Genomic DNA, 23,180 nt, shown 5'->3' on the forward strand with positions numbered 1-23,180 from the left:
TACATTTCTCGGTTATACTTCTGGGGTACATTTCTCGGTTATGCTTCTGGGGTACATTTCTCGGTTATGCTTCTGGGGTACATTTCTCGGTTATGCTTCTCGGGTACATTTCTCGGTTATGCTTCTCGGGTACATTTCTCGGTTATGCTTCTCGGGTACATTTCTCGGTTATGCTTCTCGGGTACATGTCTCGGTTATACTTCTGGGGTACATTTCTCGGTTATACTTCTGGGGTACATTTCTCTGTTATACTTCTGGGGTACATTTCTCGGTTATACTTCTGGGGTACATTTCTCGGTTATACTTCTGGGGTACATTTCTCTGTTATACTTCTGGGGTACATTTCTCGGTTATACTTCTCGGTTATACTTCTGGGGTACATTTCTCGGTTATACTTCTGGGGTACATTTCTCGGTTATACTTCTTGGGTACATTTCTCGGTTATACTTCTCGGTTATACTTCTGGGGTACATTTCTCGGTTATACTTCTGGGGTACATTTCTCGGTTATACTTCTGGGGTACATTTCTCGGTTATACTTCTCGGTTATACTTCTGGGGTACATTTCTCGGTTATACTTCTCGGTTATACTTCTGGGGTACATTTCTCGGTTATACTTCTCGGTTATACTTCTGGGGTACATTTCTCGGTTATACTTCTGGGGTACATTTCTCGGTTATACTTCTCGGGTACATTTCTCGGTTATGCTTCTGGGGTACATTTCTCGGTTATGCTTCTGGGGTACATTTCTCGGTTATGCTTCTCGGGTACATTTCTCTGTTATGCTTCTCGGGTACATTTCTCTGTTATGCTTCTCGGGTACATTTCTCTGTTACGCTTCTCGGGTACATTTCTCTGTTACGCTTCTCGGGTACATTTCTCTGTTACGCTTCTGGGGTACATTTCTCGGATATACTTCTGGGTACATTTCTCGGATATACTTCTGGGGTACATTTCTCGGTTATACTTCTGGGGTACATTTCTCGGTTATACTTCTGGGGTACATTTCTCAGATATACTTCTGGGGTACATTTCTCGGTTATACTTCTGGGATACATTTCTCGGTTATACTTCTGGGGTACATTTCTCGGATATACTTCTGGGGTACATTTCTCTGTTATGCTTCTGGGGTAAATTTCTCTGTTATACTTCTGGGGTACATATCTCGGTTATACTTCTGGGGTACATTTCTCGGTTATACTTCTGGGGTACATTTCTCGGTTATGCTTCTCGGGTACATTTCTCGGTTATACTTCTGGGGTACATTTCTCGGTTATACTTCTGGGGTACATTTCTCGGATATACTTCTGGGGTACATTTCTCGGATACACTTCTTTGGTCCATTTCTCGGTTATACTTCTGGGGTACATTTCTCGGATATACTTCTGGGGTACATTTCTCGGATACACTTCTTTGGTCCATTTCTCGGTTATACTTCTGGGGTACATTTCTCGGATATACTTCTGGGGTACATTTCTCGGATATACTTCTGGGGTACATTTCTCGGATATACTTCTGGGGTACATTTCTCGGATATACTTCTGGGGTACATTTCTCGGATATACTTCTGGGGTACATTTCTCGGTTATACTTCTGGGGTACATTTCTCGGTTATACTTCTCGGGTACATTTCTCGGTTATACTTCTCGGGTACATTTCTCGGTTATACTTCTCGGGTACATTTCTCGGTTATACTTCTGGGTTACATTTCTCGGTTATACTTCTCGGGTACATTTCTCGGTTATACTTCTCGGGTACATTTCTCGGATATACTTCTGGGGTACATTTCTCGGTTATGCTTCTGGGGTACATATCTCGGTTATGCTTCTCGGGTATATTTCTCGGATATACTTCTGGGGTACATTTCTCGGTTATGCTTCTGGGATACATTTCTCGGTTATGCTTCTGGGGTACATTTCTCGGATATACTTCTGGGGTACATTTCTCGGTTATACTTCTGGGGTACATTTCTCGGTTATGCTTCTCGGGTACATTTCTCGGTTATACTTCTGGGGTACATTTCTCGGTTATACTTCTGGGGTACATTTCTCGGATATACTTCTGGGGTACATTTCTCGGATACACTTCTTTGGTCCATTTCTCGGATATACTTCTGGGGTACATTTCTCGGTTATACTTCTGGGGTACATTTCTCGGATACACTTCTTTGGTCCATTTCTCGGTTATACTTCTGGGGTACATTTCTCGGTTATACTTCTGGGGTACATTTCTCGGTTATGCTTCTGGGGTACATTTCTCGGTTATACTTCTGGGGTACATTTCTCGGTTATACTTCTGGGGTACATTTCTCGGTTATGCTTCTCGGGTACATTTCTCGGATATACTTCTGGGGTACATTTCTCGGATATACTTCTTGGGTACATTTCTCGGTTATACTTCTGGGGTACATTTCTCGGTTATACTTCTGGGGTACATTTCTCGGTTATACTTCTGGGGTACATTTCTCGGTTATACTTCTGGGGTACATTTCTCGGTTATACTTCTGGGGTACATTTCTCGGTTATGCTTCTCGGGTACATTTCTCGGATATACTTCTGGGGTACATTTCTCGGATATACTTCTTGGGTACATTTCTCGGTTATACTTCTGGGGTACATTTCTCGGTTATACTTCTGGGGTACATTTCTCGGTTATACTTCTGGGGTACATTTCTCAGTTATACTTCTGGGGTACATTTCTCACACATACTTGGTTGCTGCCTTGCGGTCCTCACTGGGTTTCACCTCCTTGGTGACGGCTCCATCTAGCGCTAACCTCTGCTTTCTCTTTGTGTATCTCGCAGGCTTCCTTCTGTGCAGACCTTCTGCAGGACGTGGCCAGTGAGGGGCCCGGGCCCCGCTTCTCTGTGACCTGCCTTCCCTTCTGGGCAGAGCCTGGGACCCCCAGCCTGCTGCAATGGGTGGGTTCTAAGCGCTGGTAAGAGGTGACTGTGTGAGCGGTGCGGTGTCTCCTGCGCCTGTCTTGTATACTGACCTCTCTCCTGTCTGTTTGCTGTTCTCTGTGCTGTCGGGGCGCCCCCCTCAGGTAATGAGGAGCACTGGGGTCAGCCCACCCTGGAGATGCTGAAGAGAAGGGACATTCTGGCTATTGTACTCATCGTTCTGCCCTGGACCTTACTCATCACTGTATGGCACCACAGCACCCTGTCCCCGCTGCTCACTGCACACAAGGGTGAGGAGACTCTGTGACCCCCATCACCGTCACATGACCCTGACATAACCTCTGACCTCATGGCCATCACCCCTGACCTCTCCATTCTGCATGGCTTCATCATAACATGACCTGCTGGACCCGTCCAAAGTCCAACGGCAAAATCCCATCGCTCCACCACAGATTACAGTGTGCCGAAACAAGAAACAGTGTACTTACTCATCAGTGCAAAACACATCCAGAAACCCATACCACACATAGTGAGCGCAGCTCTGGAGGAGTATAACACAAGTAATATAATGTATGTACACAGTGACTGCGCCAGCAGAATAGTGAGTGCAGCTCTGGGGTATAATACAGGATGTAACTCATGATCAGTAATGTAATGTATGTACACAGTGACTGCACCAGCAGAATAGTGAGTGTAGCTCTGGGGTATAATACAGGATGTAACCCAGGATCAGTAATGTAATGTATGTACACAGTGACTGCACCAGCAGAATAGTGAGTGCAGCTCTGGAGGATAATACAGGATGTAACTCATGATCAGTAATGTAATGTATGTACACAGTGACTGCACCAGCAGAATAGTGAGTGCAGCTCTGGAGTATAATACAAGATGTAACTCAGTTTCAGTAATGTATGTACACAGTGACTGTACCAGCAGAATAGTGAGTGCAGCTCTGGAGTATAATACAGGATGTAACTCAGGATCAGTAATGTAATGTATGTACACAGTGACTGCACCAGCAGAATAGTGAGTGCAGCTCTGGAGTATAATACAAGATGTAACTCAGGATCAGTAATGTATGTACACAGTGACTGTACCAGCAGAATAGTGAGTGCAGCTCTAGGGTATAATACAGGATGTAACTCAGAATCAGTAATGTAATGTATGTACACAGTGACTGCACCAGCAGAATAGTGAGTGCAGCTCTGGGATATAATACAGGATGTAACTCAGGATCAGTAATATAATGTATGTACACAGTGACTGCGCCAGCAGAATAGTGAGTGCAGCTCTGGGGTATAATACAGGATGTAACTCATGATCAGTAATGTAATGTATGTACACAGTGACTGCACCAGCAGAATAGTGAGTGTAGCTCTGGGGTATAATACAGGATGTAACCCAGGATCAGTAATGTAATGTATGTACACAGTGACTGCACCAGCAGAATAGTGAGTGCAGCTCTGGAGTATAATACAGGATGTAACTCAGGATCAGTAATGTAATGTATGTACACAGTGACTGCACCAGCAGAATAGTGAGTGCAGCTCTGGAGTATAATACAGGATGTAACTCAGGATCAGTAATGTAATGTACGTACACAGTGACTGCACCAGCAGAATAGTGAGTGCAGCTCTGGAGGATAATACAGGATGTAACTCATGATCAGTAATGTAATGTATGTACACAGTGACTGCACCAGCAGAATAGTGAGTGCAGCTCTGGAGTATAATACAAGATGTAACTCAGTTTCAGTAATGTATGTACACAGTGACTGTACCAGCAGAATAGTGAGTGCAGCTCTGGAGTATAATACAGGATGTAACTCAGGATCAGTAATGTAATGTATGTACACAGTGACTGCACCAGCAGAATAGTGAGTGCAGCTCTGGGGTATAATACAGGAGGTAACTCAGGATCAGTAATGTAATGTATGTACACAGTGACTGCACCAGCAGCATAGTGAGTGCAGCTCTGGGGTATAATACAGGATGTAAATCAGGATCAGTAATGTAATGTATGTACACAGTGACTGCACCAGCAGAATAGTGAGTGCAGCTCTGGAGTATAATACAAGATGTAACTCAGGATCAGTAATGTATGTACACAGTGACTGTACCAGCAGAATAGTGAGTGCAGCTCTAGGGTATAATACAGGATGTAACTCAGAATCAGTAATGTAATGTATGTACACAGTGACTGCACCAGCAGAATAGTGAGTGCAGCTCTGGGATATAATACAGGATGTAACTCAGGATCAGTAATATAATGTATGTACACAGTGACTGCACCAGCAGAATAGTGAGTGCAGCTCTGGAGTATAATACAGGATGTAACTCAGGATCAGTAATGTAATGTATGTACACAGTGACTGTACCAGCAGAATAGTGAGTGCAGCTCTGGGATATAATACAGGATGTAACTCAGGATCAGTAATGTAATGTATGTACACAGTGACTGCACCAGCAGAATAGTGAGTGCAGCTCTGGGATATAATACAGGATGTAACTCAGGATCAGTAATATAATGTATGTACACAGTGACTGCACCAGCAGAATAATGAGTGCAGCTCTGGAGTATAATACAGGATGTAACTCAGGATCAGTAATGTAATGTATGTACACCGTGACTGCACCAGCAGAATAATGAGTGCAGCTCTGGAGTATAATACAGGATCAGTAATGTGTGTACACAGTGACTGCACTTTCTATGTATATTCACAAGACACAGCGTCCATATCCCTGATGTAGAGATAAAACTACATTTATTCTGCTATATACAAAGTGACGTTTCGACCTCTCGTAAAGAGTCTGTATCAGGTCATTGATCCGGATCTCGTGGCGCGGTCTCTTGTGAATATACTGGATTATCTCCCCTTTGGCTCGGTGCTTCCCCTCTGGGATTGTGCGGCCTTTCTGTTCTCCATGATTCTGTGTAGACGGCTCTGATTTCAGAGTAAATGTCTCGTTTCTATACAGTCGCGCGGCCGCAGATGTCGGGGTGCAGGCGGCGCCTCCATTTATTACGCTCTCATTGAGCTGATGATACATTATAGAATCGCTTCCACGTCAGAGTCTGGAGCTCGGTGCCGGCAGCGTTTAGTCTCTGCACCGTCCTGGTCTCTATAGTGAGGTTCATGGGCTATAAGGAGCAGCGCGGATAGTACTGGTAGTGCTGGAGGATTTCTGATCCTGGCTGTTAATACAACATATACAGTGTATATAGGTATAACAGACCTATGTTGCAGCTCCATGACTCTGCAGGATCCATCAACCATCATTATTTCATCATCATCATCCGTTTTCTGGATCCGCTTGTGACTTTGGTTTCTGTTATTGGTTCTGGTCCATATCGTTCTATTAGATCATTGCCGGATCCCTGAGCCCCCCTATAAAACGTGTCCGAGCCCCCGCAGGTGACACAGTCAGGACCATACCTACACGTACAGCTTATTACTCGTGTTATTGTTCATGTCCTCGAACGGGGGCAAAAAAAAAAAAATGATTAAAAACTAAATGTAAAAAATTAAAAACTACAAAATCTCCCCCTCCTCTAATTTAATAAGAGAATTTTCACATCTGCTGAAATCCAAACTTCTAAAATATCAGGTTATTCCAGACGGCGAAAAATAAAAAATGTAAAAACAAATTAATAAAAAATAAATAAATAATAATACTAATAAAAAAAATGACAATTTTGTCTTCTCTCCTTTCCACAAAGTGATATAATTGTCTGTGTAAGGGCACCAATAAAATACAAGACCTCGCCCAGCGCCAATAATCACGGTTGTCGTCCTCTCCGTGACACGGCGGATGTGGATGACTTTGGCGTCGCCGTAATCCCACTATTCTCTGTTTCCGGTAAATCATCGTTTGTCGTTTTTTCCACTTATTATAAGATCATTGTTGATGTTTAACATCTCGTCCCATAAATAAAAAGTCCTGACGGCGAGAAAATAAATCCGATGAGGCTTTATGGAGGCGCGAGTGATAAGGTGAAACTCATCCCGTCCTTCCAGGATCGTGCAGACGAGTCTGCTGCAGAACTTCTTAGTCTCTTCCTCTGACTTTCTTGAGCTGATCTTGTTTTCTGTCTCCGCAGAGGACGGCAGCGATGGCCGCAGAGATGCAAGTCCGGGCTCCGACTCCAGGGAGTATTGTTCCTCCGAGCGGGATATAGTAGAAGTGGTCAGGACTGAGTATGTGTACACCCGGCCGCCGCCTTGGATGGGCAACCTCGCCACCATCCACGTGATCACCCCCACCTACAGCCGGCCGGTGCAGAAGGCAGAGCTGACCCGCCTGTCCAACACGTTACTGCATGTGCCCAATCTGCACTGGATCCTGGTGGAGGACGCGCAGCGCCGCACCCCGCTGGTCACCCGCCTGCTGCAGGAGTCTGGTCTCAACTACACCCACCTCAATGTGGAGACCCCCCGGAATTATAAACTGAGGGGAGATACCCGGGACCCCCGAATACCCCGGGGGACTATGCAGAGGAACCTCGCCCTGCGATGGCTTAGAGAGACTTTTAACAAAAACAGCAGTTTACCGGGAGTCGTGTACTTCGCCGATGACGACAACACGTACAGCCTGGATCTGTTCGAGGAGGTGAGTCTGTGTATTGGGGAAGCCCCCAGTGCGGGGCCGTTACCTGGGACTGCTGGACTACACTCCTTACTGTGCGTCCATTCACTTCCCGCTGATATTCTTATACTTGTGCCTAATCATGAGAGCTGCAGTGTAAAGTATGGGGGAAACATTGGGCTGCAACCATAGAAATAGGAGGGTTTTTGCTTTGCAGCTGCTTCTACCTTTACTACCCCAGTGATTGCAAAGCACAGAGGCCGCAGCTCAGTAGGGGGTACAGACCCCGATATTCCAGAAGCATGGATGAGCTGGGGTCTTACTGCAATATTGGGGTCTGGCAGAAGCAGTGGTAATGTACGAACCCTTGGTATAAGGCGGTGGTCTCAGGTTTGATCCTTCTCATTGCGTTGACTACATGTGGTCCTCAATATCAGATTGGAGGTCGGACACCTGGCACCACCACAAGGTCGTGAGGTCCTGAGATGTGGCAGCGCTCTGCACCGTGTAGTGGCCGTTCTCAGTACTGCAGCTCCGATCCATTCACCTCAATAGGAGCCGAGAACGGCCACTACATGGTGTAAGATAGTGGGGGGTGCTGGGTGTGGGACCCCACTGATCTGATAAGATTTTGCTGTCCTATCAATAGGAACGGTAATTATTAATAAGTCCTGGACATTCCCATTAACGCCACATAGACGAGGGCTGCAACAAACAAGTTGGGGGACTAAAAACATTTGCGACTTTTTATTTTTAAAGCTAAATCGCAATTCTAAACTCTCTGGATGTGACTATAAAGCCCCCCTGAATGTTCTCCTGATCTCTCCAATGTGCAAGGGGCAACGGGCGACACCGGTCTTCTGGCTGCAGCTACATCGCAGCATGGTGCCAGTGACGGGGTTGCGACCTGTAGGGGATCACAAAAAGTTACAAAAACTTGGAAGCAATTTTTTTTTGGAGGGGGGTAATGTGTACATAGTCTGAAGCACGACCCACCCACTCGCCTGCGTTGTGCTGCGTCCACATGTCCTGTGTCGTGGCCAAAGTCTAAGGCGACATCCTCTGCAAGTTGTGTGACCAAAGCCTCAGTGCAGCCGCGGCCCCATCAGTACATCTGCAGTTGGGGTTTTCTCCATGATGGAAAATATTGTTTGTAAAGGGGCCGTGAAAAGAGACATGTGCCGCCACTGCTGCAGGGGGCAGGAACACTTTGTTTGGGGGGCTTTGTGCTCACATGGGAGAGGGGGTGTCAGTGGCACATGGTGCGATTGACAAGCCTCAGGCACAATGACTGTAATCAGTCACCTCCGGTGTATGAGGGCGCGGTGAATGCACCCAGCGTGGCCGAGCCTTCGCCTGCTGCTGCCCAGCCCTCGCCTACTGCTGCTGAGCCCTCGCCTACTGCTGCTGAGTCCTCGCCTAATGGTACTGCGGCCGAGCCCTCGCCTACTGCTGCCCAGCCCTCGCCTACTGCTTCTGCTGCCCAGCCCTCACCTACTGCGGCCGAGCCCTCGCCTAATGGTACTGCGGCCGAGCCCTCGCCTACTGCTGCCCAGCCCTCGCCTACTGCTTCTGCTGCTCAGCCCTCGCCTACTGCTTCTGCTGCCCAGCCCTCGCCTACTGCGGCCGAGCCCTCGCCTACTACTTCTGCTGCCCAGCCCTCACGTACTGCTACTGCTGCCCAGCCCTCACGTACTGCTGCCGAGCCCTCACCTACTGCTGCCCAGCCCTCGCCTAATGGTACTGCGGCCGAGCCCTCGCCTACTGCTGCCCAGCCCTCGCCTACTGCTTCTGCTGCCCAGCCCTCACTGCTGCCGAGCTCTCACCTACTGCTGCCCAGCCCTCGCCTACTGCGGCCGAGCCCTCGCCTACTGCGACCCAGCCCTCACCTACTGCGGCCCAGCCCTCGCCCACTGCTACCCAGCCCTCGCCCACTGCTACTGCTGCCGAGCCCTCACTTACTGTGGCCTAGCCCTTGCCTACTGCTACCCAGCCCTCGCCTACTGCTACTGAGCCCTCGCCTACTGCGGCCCAGCCCTCGCCTACTGCTGCTCAGTCCTCAGCTACTGCGGCCCAGCCCTCGCCTACTGCGGCCCAGCCCTCGCCTATTGCTGCCCAGCCCTAGCCTACTGCTGCTTAGTCCTCCCCTACTGCTGCCGAGCCCTTTGCTACTGCTGCTCAGCCCTCGCCTACTGCTGCTCAGCCCTTCCCTACTGCTGCCCAGCCTTCGCCAACTGCTGCCCAGCCTTCGCCAACTGCGGCCCAGCCCTCGCCTATTGCTGCCCAGCCCTAGCCTATTGCTGCCCAGCCCTAGCCTACTGCGGCCCAGCCCTTGCCTATTGCTGCCCAGCCCTAGCCTACTGCTGCCGAGCCCTCACCTACTGCTACTGCTGCCCAGCCCTCACCTACTGCGGCCCAGCCCTTGCATATTGCTCCCCAGCCCTAGCCTATTGCTGCCCAGCCCTAGCCTACTGCTGCTGAGCCCTCACCTAGTGCTACTGCTGCCCAGCCCTCGCCTACTGCTGCCCAGCCCTCACCTACTGCTACTGCTGCCCAGCCCTCGCCTACTGCTGCTCCACAATTATTAAAGGGGCCCCCTGCTCCTACTACAAGGTTTCTGAACTTATTGGCTCACCAGTTCATTTCTTTCTTCTGGGCTTTGACATTGATTTTCTTGGAAATGGGAACTCTGCCTTTCATGGGAAAAGATGTCTGGATCTAATACTGCTCAGAGCTGAGCGTTTGTTACAGTTGTGTCCAGATTAGACACTACTGAATAGCCTGTACCGACACATTGTAACAAATGATCAGGACAGATGGGCGATTCCTACTGCGGATTGTCCAGACAGGATACAATGGTAAATCCTCAGCTGTGAGCGGTATTGGGTCAGTGGAGTTTCTCAGCCTTTAGAGTCACTGACAGACAGCAGAGATATTGAAAATGTGGAGAAATAGCAGAGAGTACATGAGACACAATTGTGCGTCCAGCTCTACACTGGGAGGCTTTTGAATTCGAAGTTTGCAGCGTTATGAGTGCAGCTCTGGAGTGTGATATGAAGGATACACTGACATGCTCTCTCTAGATGCGGAATACCAGAAAGGTGTCGGTGTGGCCGGTGGCTTTCGTTGGGGGACTGCGCTACGAGTCGCCAAAGGTCAACTCTGCCGGGAGAGTGTACGGATGGAAGACTGTGTTCGATCCGCACCGGCCGTTTGCGATAGACATGGCGGGCTTTTCTGTCAACCTGCGGCTTATCCTGCAGCGACCGCAGGCGTACTTCAAGCTACGAGGAGTGAAGGGCGGCTACCAGGAGAGCAGCTTACTGCGGGAGCTCGTCACCCTCAACGACCTGGAGCCCAAAGCCGACAATTGCACTAAGGTACGTGGGACCGGGGACGGGGTGCACACCAGCCAGAAAATTCAATGGTCTAATGGGAGGGTCCAAGCTGCTTTATACCCTGTGGGAGACACAAAGTACCAGGCGAATCTCCTGGTCCATAGGGAATACAGACCTGCACCTCAGGATTACTGGGGAGAACCAGAGGTCAAACCTCTACGAGGGGTCTCTATAGCCGGAAGGTCTGTTGAATCGATGAATAGGGTGCACCGGAAAATGTGCAGGGGTCCCGGAACTGTATACAATGTGCTCATGATTCCAGATCCTGGTCTGGCACACGCGGACGGAGAAGCCCGTGCTGGTCAACGAGGGGAAGAAAGGATTCACAGACCCCAATGTGGAGATCTGAGGATGCGTCCACAGGTGAGCACGGCCCGCAGTGGGGTGACGTCTCGGGTAACGCACAATTACCCCCCATAATGGAAATCCAGTGTCATAGTAAAATTTACCGACTTACTGCCTTTTGTATTGTTCTTGTTTCATTGAAATATTGGCAATATCTGAACACGACTGGAAACAAGAGGATTCTCTGCATTCTGTATAAAAGGCCACTTTTCTGAACACCTTCATCACCAGCATCTGCAGCAGGTCACAACAGCCAGGGGGGCACTACCAAGTTCTATGGTTGTCTGGTTATGCATCATGTCTACAGCAGGTTACAACAGCCAGGGAGGATCTACCAAGTTTTATGGATGTCTGATTATGCATCGTATGTCTGCAGCAGGTCACAACAGCCAGGGAGGCTCTACCAAGTTCTATGGATGTCTGATTATGCATTATATGTATGCAGCAGGTCACAACAGCCAGGGAGGATCTACCAAGTTTTATGGATGTCTGATTATGCATCGTATGTCTGCAGCAGGTCACAACAGCCAGGGGGGCACTACCAAGTTCTATGGTTGTCTGGTTATGCATCATGTTTACAGCAGGTTACAACAGCCAGGGAGGATCTACCAAGTTTTATGGATGTCTGATTATGCATCATATGTATGCAGCAGGTCACAACAGCTAGGGAGGCTCTACCAAGTTTTATGGATGTCTGGTTATGCATCATGTCTGCAGCAGGTCACAACAGCCAGGGAGGCTCTACCAAGTTCTATGGTTGTCTGATTATGCATCATATGTATTCAGCAGGTCACAACAGCCAGGGAGGCTCTACCAAGTTTTATGGATGTCTGGTTATGCATCATGTCTGCAGCAGGTCACAACAGCCAGGGAGGCTCTACTAGGCGCTAACGACACTGCTTGTGAAGGGATGAATAATCCGGAGACCGCAGCAGTCGGGAAAGTCATTTTGTACTGAATTTGGATAAACCTCTTGTTCTATGTCGGGTTCAGATATTTACATGGCTTTTGTTTCATTGATTTATTGCAAACTGCAGAAAGTCTGTAAATTTTGCTCATAAACAGAAAGGAGGGTCTGTGGGGGGATGATGGCAGCTGTATATATATATCAGTCCGTATACACATAGGAGCACAGGTATAAAACCGTCACATAAAGGCGACTTTCTTATTAAGGTCCCAGGACAGTACTTCCCATCATCCTGCTCTCCGGATGATGAGACCTCTCTATTGTGGGGGTCTCTAGCTGCGTTCTGACGTCTCCCCCCGTATTCTCTCTCCATCTAGGGGCTGATTCCTTGGTTACTGGTCGCCGCTTGGGCCTCTAACAGAGAAACTTTGAGGACGAGTTCTCCTCCGGCAGCGATCGGCCCCGTTCGCACAGGACTCCATGTGTATGGTATATTTTCCTACAAGCACAGCACATGTGATGAAAAACAAATGTGGAGAAAGGAGGCAGCTGCGTCGTCCTCTGGCACAGGACCCCCGTCCCCCTGGTCAGTGACAGCCTGCGCCATTGTCCCTCCATTCTCTGCAGACTGAGACCCCCACATCCGTCCACCCCATCATCAGCGGAGCTGCTCACTGACCTTACTGCAGGTGCTGCCATCTGCTGGTCACTCCATGAAATGGTTGACTTCATCACTTCTCCCTGGATATCGCCTTACTGACGGTTTCCTAACTTTGGTAATATTTACCACTGATTCTCCAAGCTCATATCAATTTACTGCAGCAAATAATAAAAAGAAATGATTCAGTATGCAACTCTGAAAGCTTTCATCACTGGTCTTATGTATGTAATAATTCCAATTATTGGCAGTAGCGGAACCAGTAGAGGTGACGGGGAGGATGGCAGGGACTGGACTAATGACGTGTCCGAGTCCTGATCATGGCCTGGGGGTCCCAGCCTAAGGCTTGCTGTGGGGGGCCCATGTTTAGTGGTTACGTCGCCTCTTTAACCCATCGCTATGGTGGAGATACGAAGCGGCCACCATGGAGTAATCTCGATAACCAGCCGCAGTGTTTGCCATCAGAGGACGCCATCACTGCTGGGTTTCTTGCGCCCCCTTCTGGCTACAGTGATTAATTTTCTTCCTGCAGCGAGCTGCACTAACCTGCGACGCCATCCGCCCGCCGTCCTCACCCTCCGGCGGCTGCTTTTAAAACAAGTTGTTTTTTTTTCCCTTTCCTGGAACAAGATTTTTTTTTTGCATATTTAAAATGGAAAAAAAATGAAGTTTGTGAAATGTTTCTTTTTGCTCCAAATTAATATGAAAAGGTCTAGAAATAATCTCAATGCAAATCTTCATGGTGCGACGCCAGGATGGATTATGGGAGCAGTATGGTGTATGGGTGGTCTGCATCCTCCAGCTCTCCTGGTACTACTACCCCTAGCATGTGGCTGGTACATTGGAACAGACCCTCAGGGCAGGACAGAGATTTGTGCATTGAATTCCCCAGAATGGGTATGACTGTAACAAAGCCAACCTATAAAGCGGTCACATGTGGACTGGTGGGACCCCCACAGACCTGAGAGCGGGGCTATAGAAAGCCCCGCCGTGTACCGGGGACGTTCATCTCTGACATTTCCTGAGCACTGAACTCACTGACTCCATACATTTAAAAAAAAAAAAAAGGAAAACTCTTATTTCTATAAAATGACTGGAAAAGACGTGACGTTCCCGCAGTGTTATCAACATTAAATACGAGCCTTTTATCTCGAAATAACTTAGAAAATACAATATTACATTCACCATTGCAGACATTTTACCCACCGGACCCTGAGATCAAAGTTCTGTGTTTTTTTTTAAATTATAAATAAAATCACAGTTTAAAAAAATTTAAAAAAAGGGGGAAAAATCTCTGGTGAAAGCTCCAGAAATATGGAAGACGACTGTGTTTGGCTTGTTCTCCTGCTTCTCATTGAGCGATATCAGGACCCCGGACCAGAACCAGTCAGAAAGAGCCATTGTGTAGGGCAGCGGCCGTGTCCTGCAGGGTGGGATGCAGTTTTCTTACCAGCATGGAAACAACTGAGCCATTGACCTGCTGTAGTCCGGGGTACACAGGAGAAGAACGCAGGCTGGGCAGACAGAGAGATGGACAGACTGGGGGCCGGCTGCACAGACTGGGGGCCGGCTGGACAGACTGTGATGGACTGGTGGTCGGCTGCACGGACAGAGAGATGGACTGGGGGCCGGCTGGATGGCGAGATGGACTGGGGGCCAGCTGCACGGACAGTGAAGAACTGGTGGCCGGCTGCACGGACAGAGAGATGGACTGGGAGCCGGCTGGATGGTGAGATGGACTGGGGGCCGGCTGGACGGACTGGGGGCCGGCTGCACGGACAGTGAAGGACTGGGGGCCGGCTGCACGGACAGTGAAGGACTGGGGGCCGGCTGCACGGACAGAGAGATGGACTGGGGGCCGGCTGCACGGACTGGGGCCGGCTGCACGGATAGTGATGGACTGGGGGCCGGATGGATGGATGGATGGATGGACTGGGGGCCGGATGGATGGATGGACTGGGGGCCGGCTGCACGGACAGGACACACACTGGCTGTCCTCCTCTTCCAAGTTGCTCTTCGCAAAATACCAGTTGCTCCAGTTAATCCACATACTGGGTCCTTCCTAGATGAGGGGAATCCACAGAATATAACGAGCTGCCGACTTCTTGTTCTTCAAATATTGTTATCTACAAAACATAGGGGGTCACAATCTGTTATTAGGGGTCATCATTAGGTTCTCTAGTGATCTGTCTGCATTAAGCAAACTGTGGGGGTCCGGGTGTTACAGGAAGGCATTCACATATGTCCCTGACCCCAGTGCCCACAATGGAGGGTCGTTACTGGGCCAAGAGATGGAGACCCCTGAGAGCTTATATACTCTATGTAACCTGAACCCCTTACACCACAGATGAGGGGGCACCATGATGGGGGGGATCAGGAGAGTGACGCTACTCACTGTATTGACTCCCAGCCACAACCAGGATCCTGGTAAATAAAGCGTCTCTTGAGGACCTATATCCCAGTACCGGCCCAGGTTCTTCCCATTTACAAACACCGCTCCTTTCTTCCATCCCTGTAACAGAACAAAGCATCCGAGTGCTCGGGTCTGAACACAGAAGAATAGTGAGAGCAGAACATATCGGTACGGAGGTCAGAAAACATCCACATATATCAGGGCATGCACGAGGGGTGCGCACGGAGTGGGAGATTGTAGAGGTATAGTAAGGGTACCGTCACACAGTGCAATTTTCAACGGTACGATCCGTGACGCTCCAGCATCGTAACAATATCGCTCCAGCGTCGTAGACTGCTGTCACACTTTGCAATGTACGACGCTGGAGCGATAATTTCATGACGTATGTGCGATGTAGAAGCCGTTGGTTACTATGCGCACATCGTATACGATATATGTTACACCATGCGATCATGCCGCCACAGCGGGACACTAGACGACGAAAGAAAGTTTCAAACCATCTGCTACGACGTACGATTCTCGGCGGGGTCCCTGATCGCAGGAGCGTGTCAGACACTGCGATATCGTAACTATATCGCTGGAACGTCACGAATCGTGCCGTCGTAGCGATCAAAATTGCACTGTGTGACGGTACCCGAAGAACGTATAGCCGAGCCCAGGCCGGTCACACCGCTGAGAGCTGGGCCCAACCCCCGACACAAAGGCCACAGCCCAGTGGGTCAGACTTCGGACTCCCTTGTTACCTTTGCACCATGTCCTGGGGTTCAGGGGAGTCACTGATACCGGCAGATAATTCCCAGAACACATTTACCTTCATAGACAGGAAGGTGTCCCCCGGGGAATAGGTCACCTGGAGCGCTCCCTGGCAGAATACTGGACCCGTCTTCTCCTCGCTCACATCCGACCACTGGATGTTGTCCAGACTTGTGGAAAATAGAGGGAGAAGATGACGCCATGTAGTGTGGAAACCCCTCCAATATGCACCCAGTGCCTTGCCGTAAATCCTTGCCGCCGTAGATCCCCCGCAGTTTCCATACGTCGGTGCCCTGCCGTATATCCGCAGCAGTTTCCATACGTCGGTGCCCTGCCGTATATCCGCAGCAGTTTCCATACATTGGTGCCCTGCCGTATATCCGCTGCAGTTTCCACACATTGGTGCCCTGCCGTATATCCGCAGCAGTTTCCATACATCGGTGCCCTGCCGTATATCCGCAGCAGTTTCCATACATTGGTGCCCTGCCATTGATCTGCTGCAGTTTCTATACATCGGTGCCCTGCCATTGATCTGCTGCAGTTTCTATACATCGGTGCCCTGCCGTATATCCGCAGCAGTTTCCATACATTGGTGCCCTGCCGTATATCCGCAGCAGTTTCTATATGTCGGTGCCCTGCCATTGATCTGCCAGTTTCCATACATTGGGGCCCTGCCATCGATCCACCCCAGTTTCCATACGTCAGTGCCCCGCCGTCAATCTGCCGCAGTTTCTATACGTTGGTGCCCTGCCGTTGATCTGCCAGTTTCCATACGTCGGTGCCCTGCCGTCAATCTGCCGCAGTTTCTATACGTTGGTGCCCTGCCGTTGATCTGCCAGTTTCCATACGTCGGTGCCCTGCCGTCAATCTGCCGCAGTTTCTATACGTTGGTGCCCTGCCGTTGATCTGCCAGTTTCAATACGTCGGTGCCCTGCCGTCGATTGGCCGCAGTTTCTATACGTCGGTGCCCTGCCGTCGATCCACCCCAGTTTCTATACGTCGGTGCCCTGCCGTCGGATCTGCCAGTTTCCATACATCGGTGCCCTGCCGTCGATCCACCCCAGTTTCCATACGTCGGTGCCCTGCTGTCGATCCACCCCAGTTTCCATACGTCGGTGCCCTGCCGTCGGATCTGCCAGTTTCCATACATCGGTGCCCTGCCGTCGATCCACCCCAGTTTCCATACGTCGGTGCCCTGCTGTCGATCCACCCCAGTTTCCATACGTCAGTGCCCTGCTGTCGATCTGCCAGTTTCCATACATCGGTGCCCTGCTGTCGATCCACCCCAGTTTCCATACGTCGGTGCCCTGCTGTCGATCCACCCCAGTTTCCATACGTCGGTGCCCTGCCGTCGGATCTGCCAGTTTCCATACATCGGTGCCCTGCCGTCGATCCACTCCAGTTTTCATACGTCTGTGTCCTGTCGTATATCCACCCCAATTTCCATACGTCGGTGCCCTGCCGTCGATCTGCCAGTTTCTATACATCGGTGCCCTGCCGTCGATCTGCCAGTTTCTATACATCGGTGCCCTGCCGTCTATCTGCCAGTTTCCATACATCGGTGCCCCGCTGTCGATCTGCCAGTTTCCATACATCGGTGCCCCGCCGTCGATCCGCCGCAGTTTCTATACGTCGGTGCCCTGTTGTAGATCGTGGCAGTTTCCTCTGGGATGGAAGGTCTAGTGGTAAGTCAAAACCATCCATTGCCACGAGATGGACCAACACTGATGACGTAAGTGCACGTTCATCCTGGCTGCCTACCCGCCACTGCAGCCGCCATTTTGGTCCTAGTAAAGGCGGCTCCAGCACTTGAAAACAGGGAATGGGATAAAAAGCAAAGCATGAGGCCCGGGGTCTACGTGTGGCACGGACTGATGCCGCTCTCACCTCCTGATGAAGGTCGAGTTCATATCCAGACTGTAGATCTTATAATTCCTCAGGGGAACATCTCGCAGGAAAACGTCACCAACAAGACCTGAGTTGGGAGTAAAAGGAGAGACCAGGTAGAAGATTAATGGCCGGACGCCAGATGTCGCTGCGGCCTCACTGACATCTTTGGGCCTATGGGGGAAAGGGTGGTTATAACATGTAGGGGCACATGTGCCACCTCCGATGCTCCGCAGTCCCTTCAGTCACGGATCGGGTGGGAGCCGGGCTGTCACCAGTCTGACATTAATAAGTCAGAGCAGGGGGCGCCCCCCGGAGGCGACTACAAGCAGACGGAGGACAGGAGTTGTGATCTGTAGATGAAATGATGGGAAGAGTTGTTTATATCTAGATGATGACTTCTAGAACCACAGGGACCTGTCACCTTGTATGCTGGGACTTGTAGTTCCCAGACAGCCATACACTTCTTCCTCTTAGATACCTTTGCGCTGATCATTTATTCTGACTCCGTAATTTACTCGTCCGCAGTTTTCTACCAATATCCGCAGCTTTCTGTAACCCTGGGGCCGAAATGAGATCAGGATTAGTCTGCGCCATGTTCACGGGTTCTCAATGTTATATATAAAACTCTGCGACCTTCTGTCACACCGACTCCACCTGCCTCACAAGAATGGTGCCATTCACTGACCGCAAGCAGAGGCAGAACCCCCCTTGGCCATTGCTCACCAATATGGCATCATGGCTTGTCGGGCCGGGTCTCCATGCTGCGGCTGCACGATTCCAGGCGTTACCTATAAGATCGTGCCACCATCAGCCACCATATGCGGGTGCAGTTTGGGCGTCATATGGTCGGCAGCCATCTTCTAGCGTTGTATGCACATGTATGAGCAGGGTATCAGACCTTGCTTGCTGTCACTGAATAGAAACACGTCGCTCGCACCTCTGGGTTTACTGGCCGCAGCTTGAGGCCGATCCCACGCTGCATGCGGAGGGCGATGGCAGTGCAGCCTCAGGTGACACCTTAGTATTCCGGCAGCCATCGTGGCCGCATGCAGCAGCCGCAGCGCGGAGAATCGGCCATGATGCTGGATCAACTAAAAGTTATCACGGCAACTTCCCTGCCTCTGCTTGTTATCACGGCAACTTCCCTGCCTCTGCTTGTTGTCACAAAATGGAAACTTATGTCTGAAGAGCCTGAGACGCTGAGACACCTGGAAAGTTACGAAAAGAAATATAAATGCACGGAAAAGAAGGCGGCGAATTCTGTGGAACCCGCAGCGGTCGCAATCACCGAGTGTGAACAGCACAGACCCAGAAGATCTCTCCTGTGAGGGCCGGGCTGTCAGGCCGCGCTGCGTACACGCCACTGCGCTTGGTCCTGTACACACAGACATGATGGACGCAGATTACTTACCGGGACCTCAGCGATGTCCAGCTCCGTGTTCTTATAATCCACAAATCCCACAGACTGACCGCTGACGAAAACCTGCAAAACCAAGTGGAAGCCGGTCACAATGAACATGCACTGAACGGCCACCAGATGGCGCAGGAACGCTGCTGAGAAATCACAACAGACAAGACATCAGTGCAGGGCAGCAAGAATGCTGCCAGTCAGCCAGCGCTGCAGCCAATCACTGAGCTCAGCCCTTGTAATGGCACAAGCCACTGAGCTGAATGATTGGCGGCAGCGCTGTTGATGTGACATCATCAAGTCATTAACAGACTGGCAGTGCTGGACCCGTGGAGGGTGAGTAAAGCACAGTGTGTTTGTGCTTTACTGTAAACTGCACCAAGGGACAGAACTTTTAGGACACCAGAACACCCCTTTAAGAGGTTCAGATGTAAAGTCCGTCCTCACCTGAGCGCGGTCACGGACGTTCCCTCTAGTCTGGAACTTTCCGCCGCCGTATATGACAGTCTCGTACAGGGTGTAGCCATAGGACTGGCCGTTTCCTTCGTTCACCGGCAGGTTCTCCATGTTCACTGGAAGCTCAGATTTATACGGCTGCAGACACAGTAGTCACCGCGTTATATCTCGTGCGAGAAACTTTCCACCGTTTTGTGTACACAGCTCCATCGCCATGTACAGAAGCCACGAGAAGAGGAGCCGCTCATGTCAGCAGGATCAGACGACACCGCAGCGTGGCGACACAAGTCTGCACCGGCGTGGGGTCTCCTCCACCGTCACGTCCTGGGTATATACATGTAAGGCCGTCCCCGGAGGGTGGAGGACACATATATACATCTCCTACCTCTCCGATCAGATGCAGGGAGTCCCACAAGGACAGGCTGCGTTTCAGCGTCACGGCCCCATATGTGGACTTTGTGATCAGCGCCGGCGTGGGGGGAAGTGGTGCGGCTGCGGGAAAAGAGAGAATCTTATGGTCTTCATTGTATAATGGGGAGATGTCAACAGCTACCAGAGAGGACAAATTATGGGACCCCCAACCCAGGAGTTACACCCCAAAGGTGACGCAGGAAAATGCAACTATGGCAGCAAAAACTTAATAATAAATGGCGGCCAAACCTGCCGATGTCTGGGGAAAGGTTCACCATCCAGTGTGCGGGGGTCTCCCGAATCTCCCCAATAAATCAGTATGGATTCGAACATCCGATTAGGATTGTTCTCAGGGAGATGGACCACCTCCAGAGGAAAGCGGGGGAGGGGTCCGGACACAGGGGTGGGGAGGCAGAGGGGACGGAGAAGGGGTCCAGAGGAGTGAGGGAGGGAGGCAGAGGGGACAGAAGAGAGGTCCGGACAGAGGAGTCAGAGAGGCAGAGGGGACGGAGGAGGGGTCCGGTCACAGGAGTGAGGGAGGCAGAGGGGAAGGAAGAGGGGTCCGGACAGAGGAGTCAGAGAGGCAGAGGGGACAGAGGAGGGGTCCAGACAGAGGAGTGAGGGGGGCAGAGGGGACGGAGGAGGGGTCCAGACAGAGGAGTGAGGGGGGCAGAGGGGACAGAGGAGGGGTCCAGACAGAGGAGTGAGGGGGGCAGAGGGGACGGAGGAGGGGTCCAGACAGAGGAGTGAGGGGGGCAGAGGGGACGGAGGAGGGGTCCGGACAGAGGAGTGAGGGGGGCAGAGGGGAAGGAAGAGGGGTCCGGACAGAGGAGTCAGAGAGGCAGAGGGGATGGAGGAGGGGTCCAGAAAGAGGAGGGAGGCAGAGGGGACGGAGGAGGGGTCCAGACAGAGGAGAGAGGGGGGGCAGAGGGGATGGAGGAGGGGTCCGGACAGAGGAGTGAGGGGGGCAGAGGGGAAGGAGGAGGGGTCCGGACAGAGGAGTGAGGGGGGCAGAGGGGACAGAGGAGGGGTCCGGACAGAGGAGTCAGAGAGGCAGAGGGGACAGAGGAGGGGTCCAGAAAGAGGAGGGAGGCAGAGGGGACGGAGGAGGGGTCCAGACAGAGGAGAGAGGGGGGCAGAGGGGATGGAGGAGGGATCCGGACAGAGGAGTGAGGGAGGCACAGGGGATGGAGGAGGGGTCCAGACAGAGGAGTGAGGGAGGCAGAGGGGATGGAGGAGGGGTCAGGTCAGAGAAGTGAGGGAGGCAGAGGGGACGGAGAGATGATAGGATGAAGGGTCCACAGGGAGGATAAGATGGGATGGTGGGAGACTGAAGGGTCCGGCATCGGCTTGTCTTTGCTGAGTGTGTGACGGCTTTCTTATGTGTATTAATGTAACGCCAGATAGAACTACTCCCCCCAACATGGCAGCAGGGAGGCCGCACTTACTGTACTGTTTGCTGAACAATTCCCGTAGTTTGAAGTACTTGGAGGTGTAATCTCCGGCCTCGGTCAGCGGAGCGTCGTAATCTGGACAGAAGAGGCATAAAAACACAAAATAACAGAGCGTCAGACAATGTGGACTCCTATCGGGGATTAACCCTTTATGTACAATTAGCACAGAATTCATGCGACTTCTCCCACATTATCAGAGACCGGTGGTCAGCGGCGTCGCCCTCACAGCCCGTGGACAGGGGCGACATGGTTTATCAAAGAAAGCAGCCGTGTTTTTCTAATCCTGGCCGATTGTGTCTAACCTTGTGGTAGGGACAATTTCTGTTCCCCGCTGCCTCTGGCATGAAGTCTCACATACACAGGGAGACGCCGCAGCTCCCGGTATTTAATTCCTTTCTCCATGTTTTTTAACAATTGAGAAGGAGCGGCTCGGAGTGCAGGGTGGCCCGGAGTGCAGGGGGGCCCAGAGTGCAGGGGGGCCCAGAGTGCAGGGGGGGCCCAGAGTGCAGGGGGGCCCAGAGTGCAGGGGGGGCCCAGAGTGCAGGGGGGGCCCAGAGTGCGGGGGGGGCCCAGAGTGCAGGGGGGGGGGGGCCCAGAGTGCAGGGGGGGGGGCCCAGAGTGCAGGGGGGGGGGGGGCCCAGAGTGCAGGGGGGGGGGGGGGCCAGAGTGCAGGGGGGGGGGGGCCCAGAGTGCAGGGGAGGGGGGGCCCAGAGTGCAGGGGGGCCCAGAGTGCAGGGGGGGCCCAGAGTGCAGGGGGGGCCCAGAGTGCAGGGGGGGCCCAGAGTGCAGGGGGGGCCCAGAGTGCAGGGGGGGCCCAGAGTGCAGGGGGGGCCCAGAGTGCAGGGGGGGGGGGCCCAGAGTGCAGGGGGGGGGGCCCAGAGTGCAGGGGGGTGGGGGGCCCAGAGTGCAGGGGAGGGGGGGCCCAGAGTGCAGGGGGGCCCAGAGTGCAGGGGGGGCCCAGAGTGCAGGGGGGGCCCAGAGTGCAGGGGGGGCCCAGAGTGCAGGGGGGGCCCAGAGTGCAGGGGGGGGGCCAGAGTGCAGGGGGGGGGGGGGCCAGAGTGCATAGGGGGGGGGGCCCAGAGTGCATGGGGGGGGGGCCCAGAGTGCATGGGGGGGGGCCCAGAGTGCAGGGGGGCCCAGAGTGCAGGGGGGCCCAGAGTGCAGGGGGGGCCCAGAGTGCAGGGGGGGCCCAGAGTGCAGGGGGGCCCAGAGTGCAGGGGGGCCCAGAGTGCAGGGGGGGCCCAGAGTGCAGGGGGGGCCCAGAGTGCAGGGGGGCCCAGAGTGCAGGGGGGCCCAGAGTGCAGGGGGGCCCAGAGTGCAGGGGGGGCCCAGAGTGCAGGGGGGGGGGGGGGGGGCAGAGTGCATGGGGGGGGCCCAGAGTGCAGGGGGGGCCCAGAGTGCATGGGGGGGGGCCCAGAGTGCAGGGGGGGCCCCCAGAGTGTAGGGGGCTGGGCCCAGAGTGCAGGAGGGGGCCCAGAGTGCAGGGGGGGGGGGGCAGAGTGCAGGGGGGGCCCAGAGTGCGGGGGGGGGGGGGGGCCCAGAGTGCAGGGGGGGCCCAGAGTGCAGGGGGGGGGCCCAGAGTGCAGGGGGGGCCCAGAGT

General features: G+C 52.3%; 2 protein-coding genes across 6 annotated transcripts in view; one reads left to right on the forward strand and one right to left on the reverse strand.

Moving 5' to 3' along the window:
• The window catches only part of B3GAT1 (beta-1,3-glucuronyltransferase 1), a 54,506-nt gene extending 41,507 nt beyond the window's left edge, over window positions 1–12,999 (forward strand). For 2 of the 5 annotated variants that reach the window (XM_069742110.1, XM_069742111.1), the window contains exons 2-7: window positions 2,803–2,936; window positions 3,045–3,191; window positions 7,003–7,511; window positions 10,571–10,867; window positions 11,148–11,248; window positions 12,515–12,999. In XM_069742110.1, the coding sequence (XP_069598211.1) occupies window positions 3,080–3,191; window positions 7,003–7,511; window positions 10,571–10,867; window positions 11,148–11,234 (1,005 nt within the window). In that variant the 5' untranslated portion in view covers window positions 2,803–2,936; window positions 3,045–3,079 and the 3' untranslated portion in view covers window positions 11,235–11,248; window positions 12,515–12,999. The remainder of the gene's footprint in view (window positions 1–2,802; window positions 2,937–3,044; window positions 3,192–7,002; window positions 7,512–10,570; window positions 10,868–11,147; window positions 11,249–12,514) is intronic. The other 3 variants (XM_069742108.1, XM_069742107.1, XM_069742112.1) reach the window with 2 other exon arrangements.
• A 915-nt stretch (window positions 13,000–13,914) lies between these two features.
• The window catches only part of GLB1L2 (galactosidase beta 1 like 2), a 30,923-nt gene continuing 21,657 nt past the window's right edge, over window positions 13,915–23,180 (reverse strand). Inside the window, exons 11-19 of the mRNA XM_069742106.1 lie at window positions 21,575–21,655; window positions 20,101–20,207; window positions 19,707–19,853; window positions 19,263–19,334; window positions 18,330–18,408; window positions 17,849–17,936; window positions 16,020–16,131; window positions 15,191–15,307; window positions 13,915–14,921 (exon numbers count right to left, since the gene is read on the reverse strand). Coding sequence (XP_069598207.1) covers window positions 14,835–14,921; window positions 15,191–15,307; window positions 16,020–16,131; window positions 17,849–17,936; window positions 18,330–18,408; window positions 19,263–19,334; window positions 19,707–19,853; window positions 20,101–20,207; window positions 21,575–21,655 — 890 coding nt within the window. The 3' untranslated portion in view covers window positions 13,915–14,834. The remainder of the gene's footprint in view (window positions 14,922–15,190; window positions 15,308–16,019; window positions 16,132–17,848; window positions 17,937–18,329; window positions 18,409–19,262; window positions 19,335–19,706; window positions 19,854–20,100; window positions 20,208–21,574; window positions 21,656–23,180) is intronic.

This window comes from Ranitomeya imitator, chromosome 10, assembly GCF_032444005.1.
Source record: "Ranitomeya imitator isolate aRanImi1 chromosome 10, aRanImi1.pri, whole genome shotgun sequence".
Lineage (NCBI taxonomy): Eukaryota > Metazoa > Chordata > Amphibia > Anura > Dendrobatidae > Ranitomeya > Ranitomeya imitator.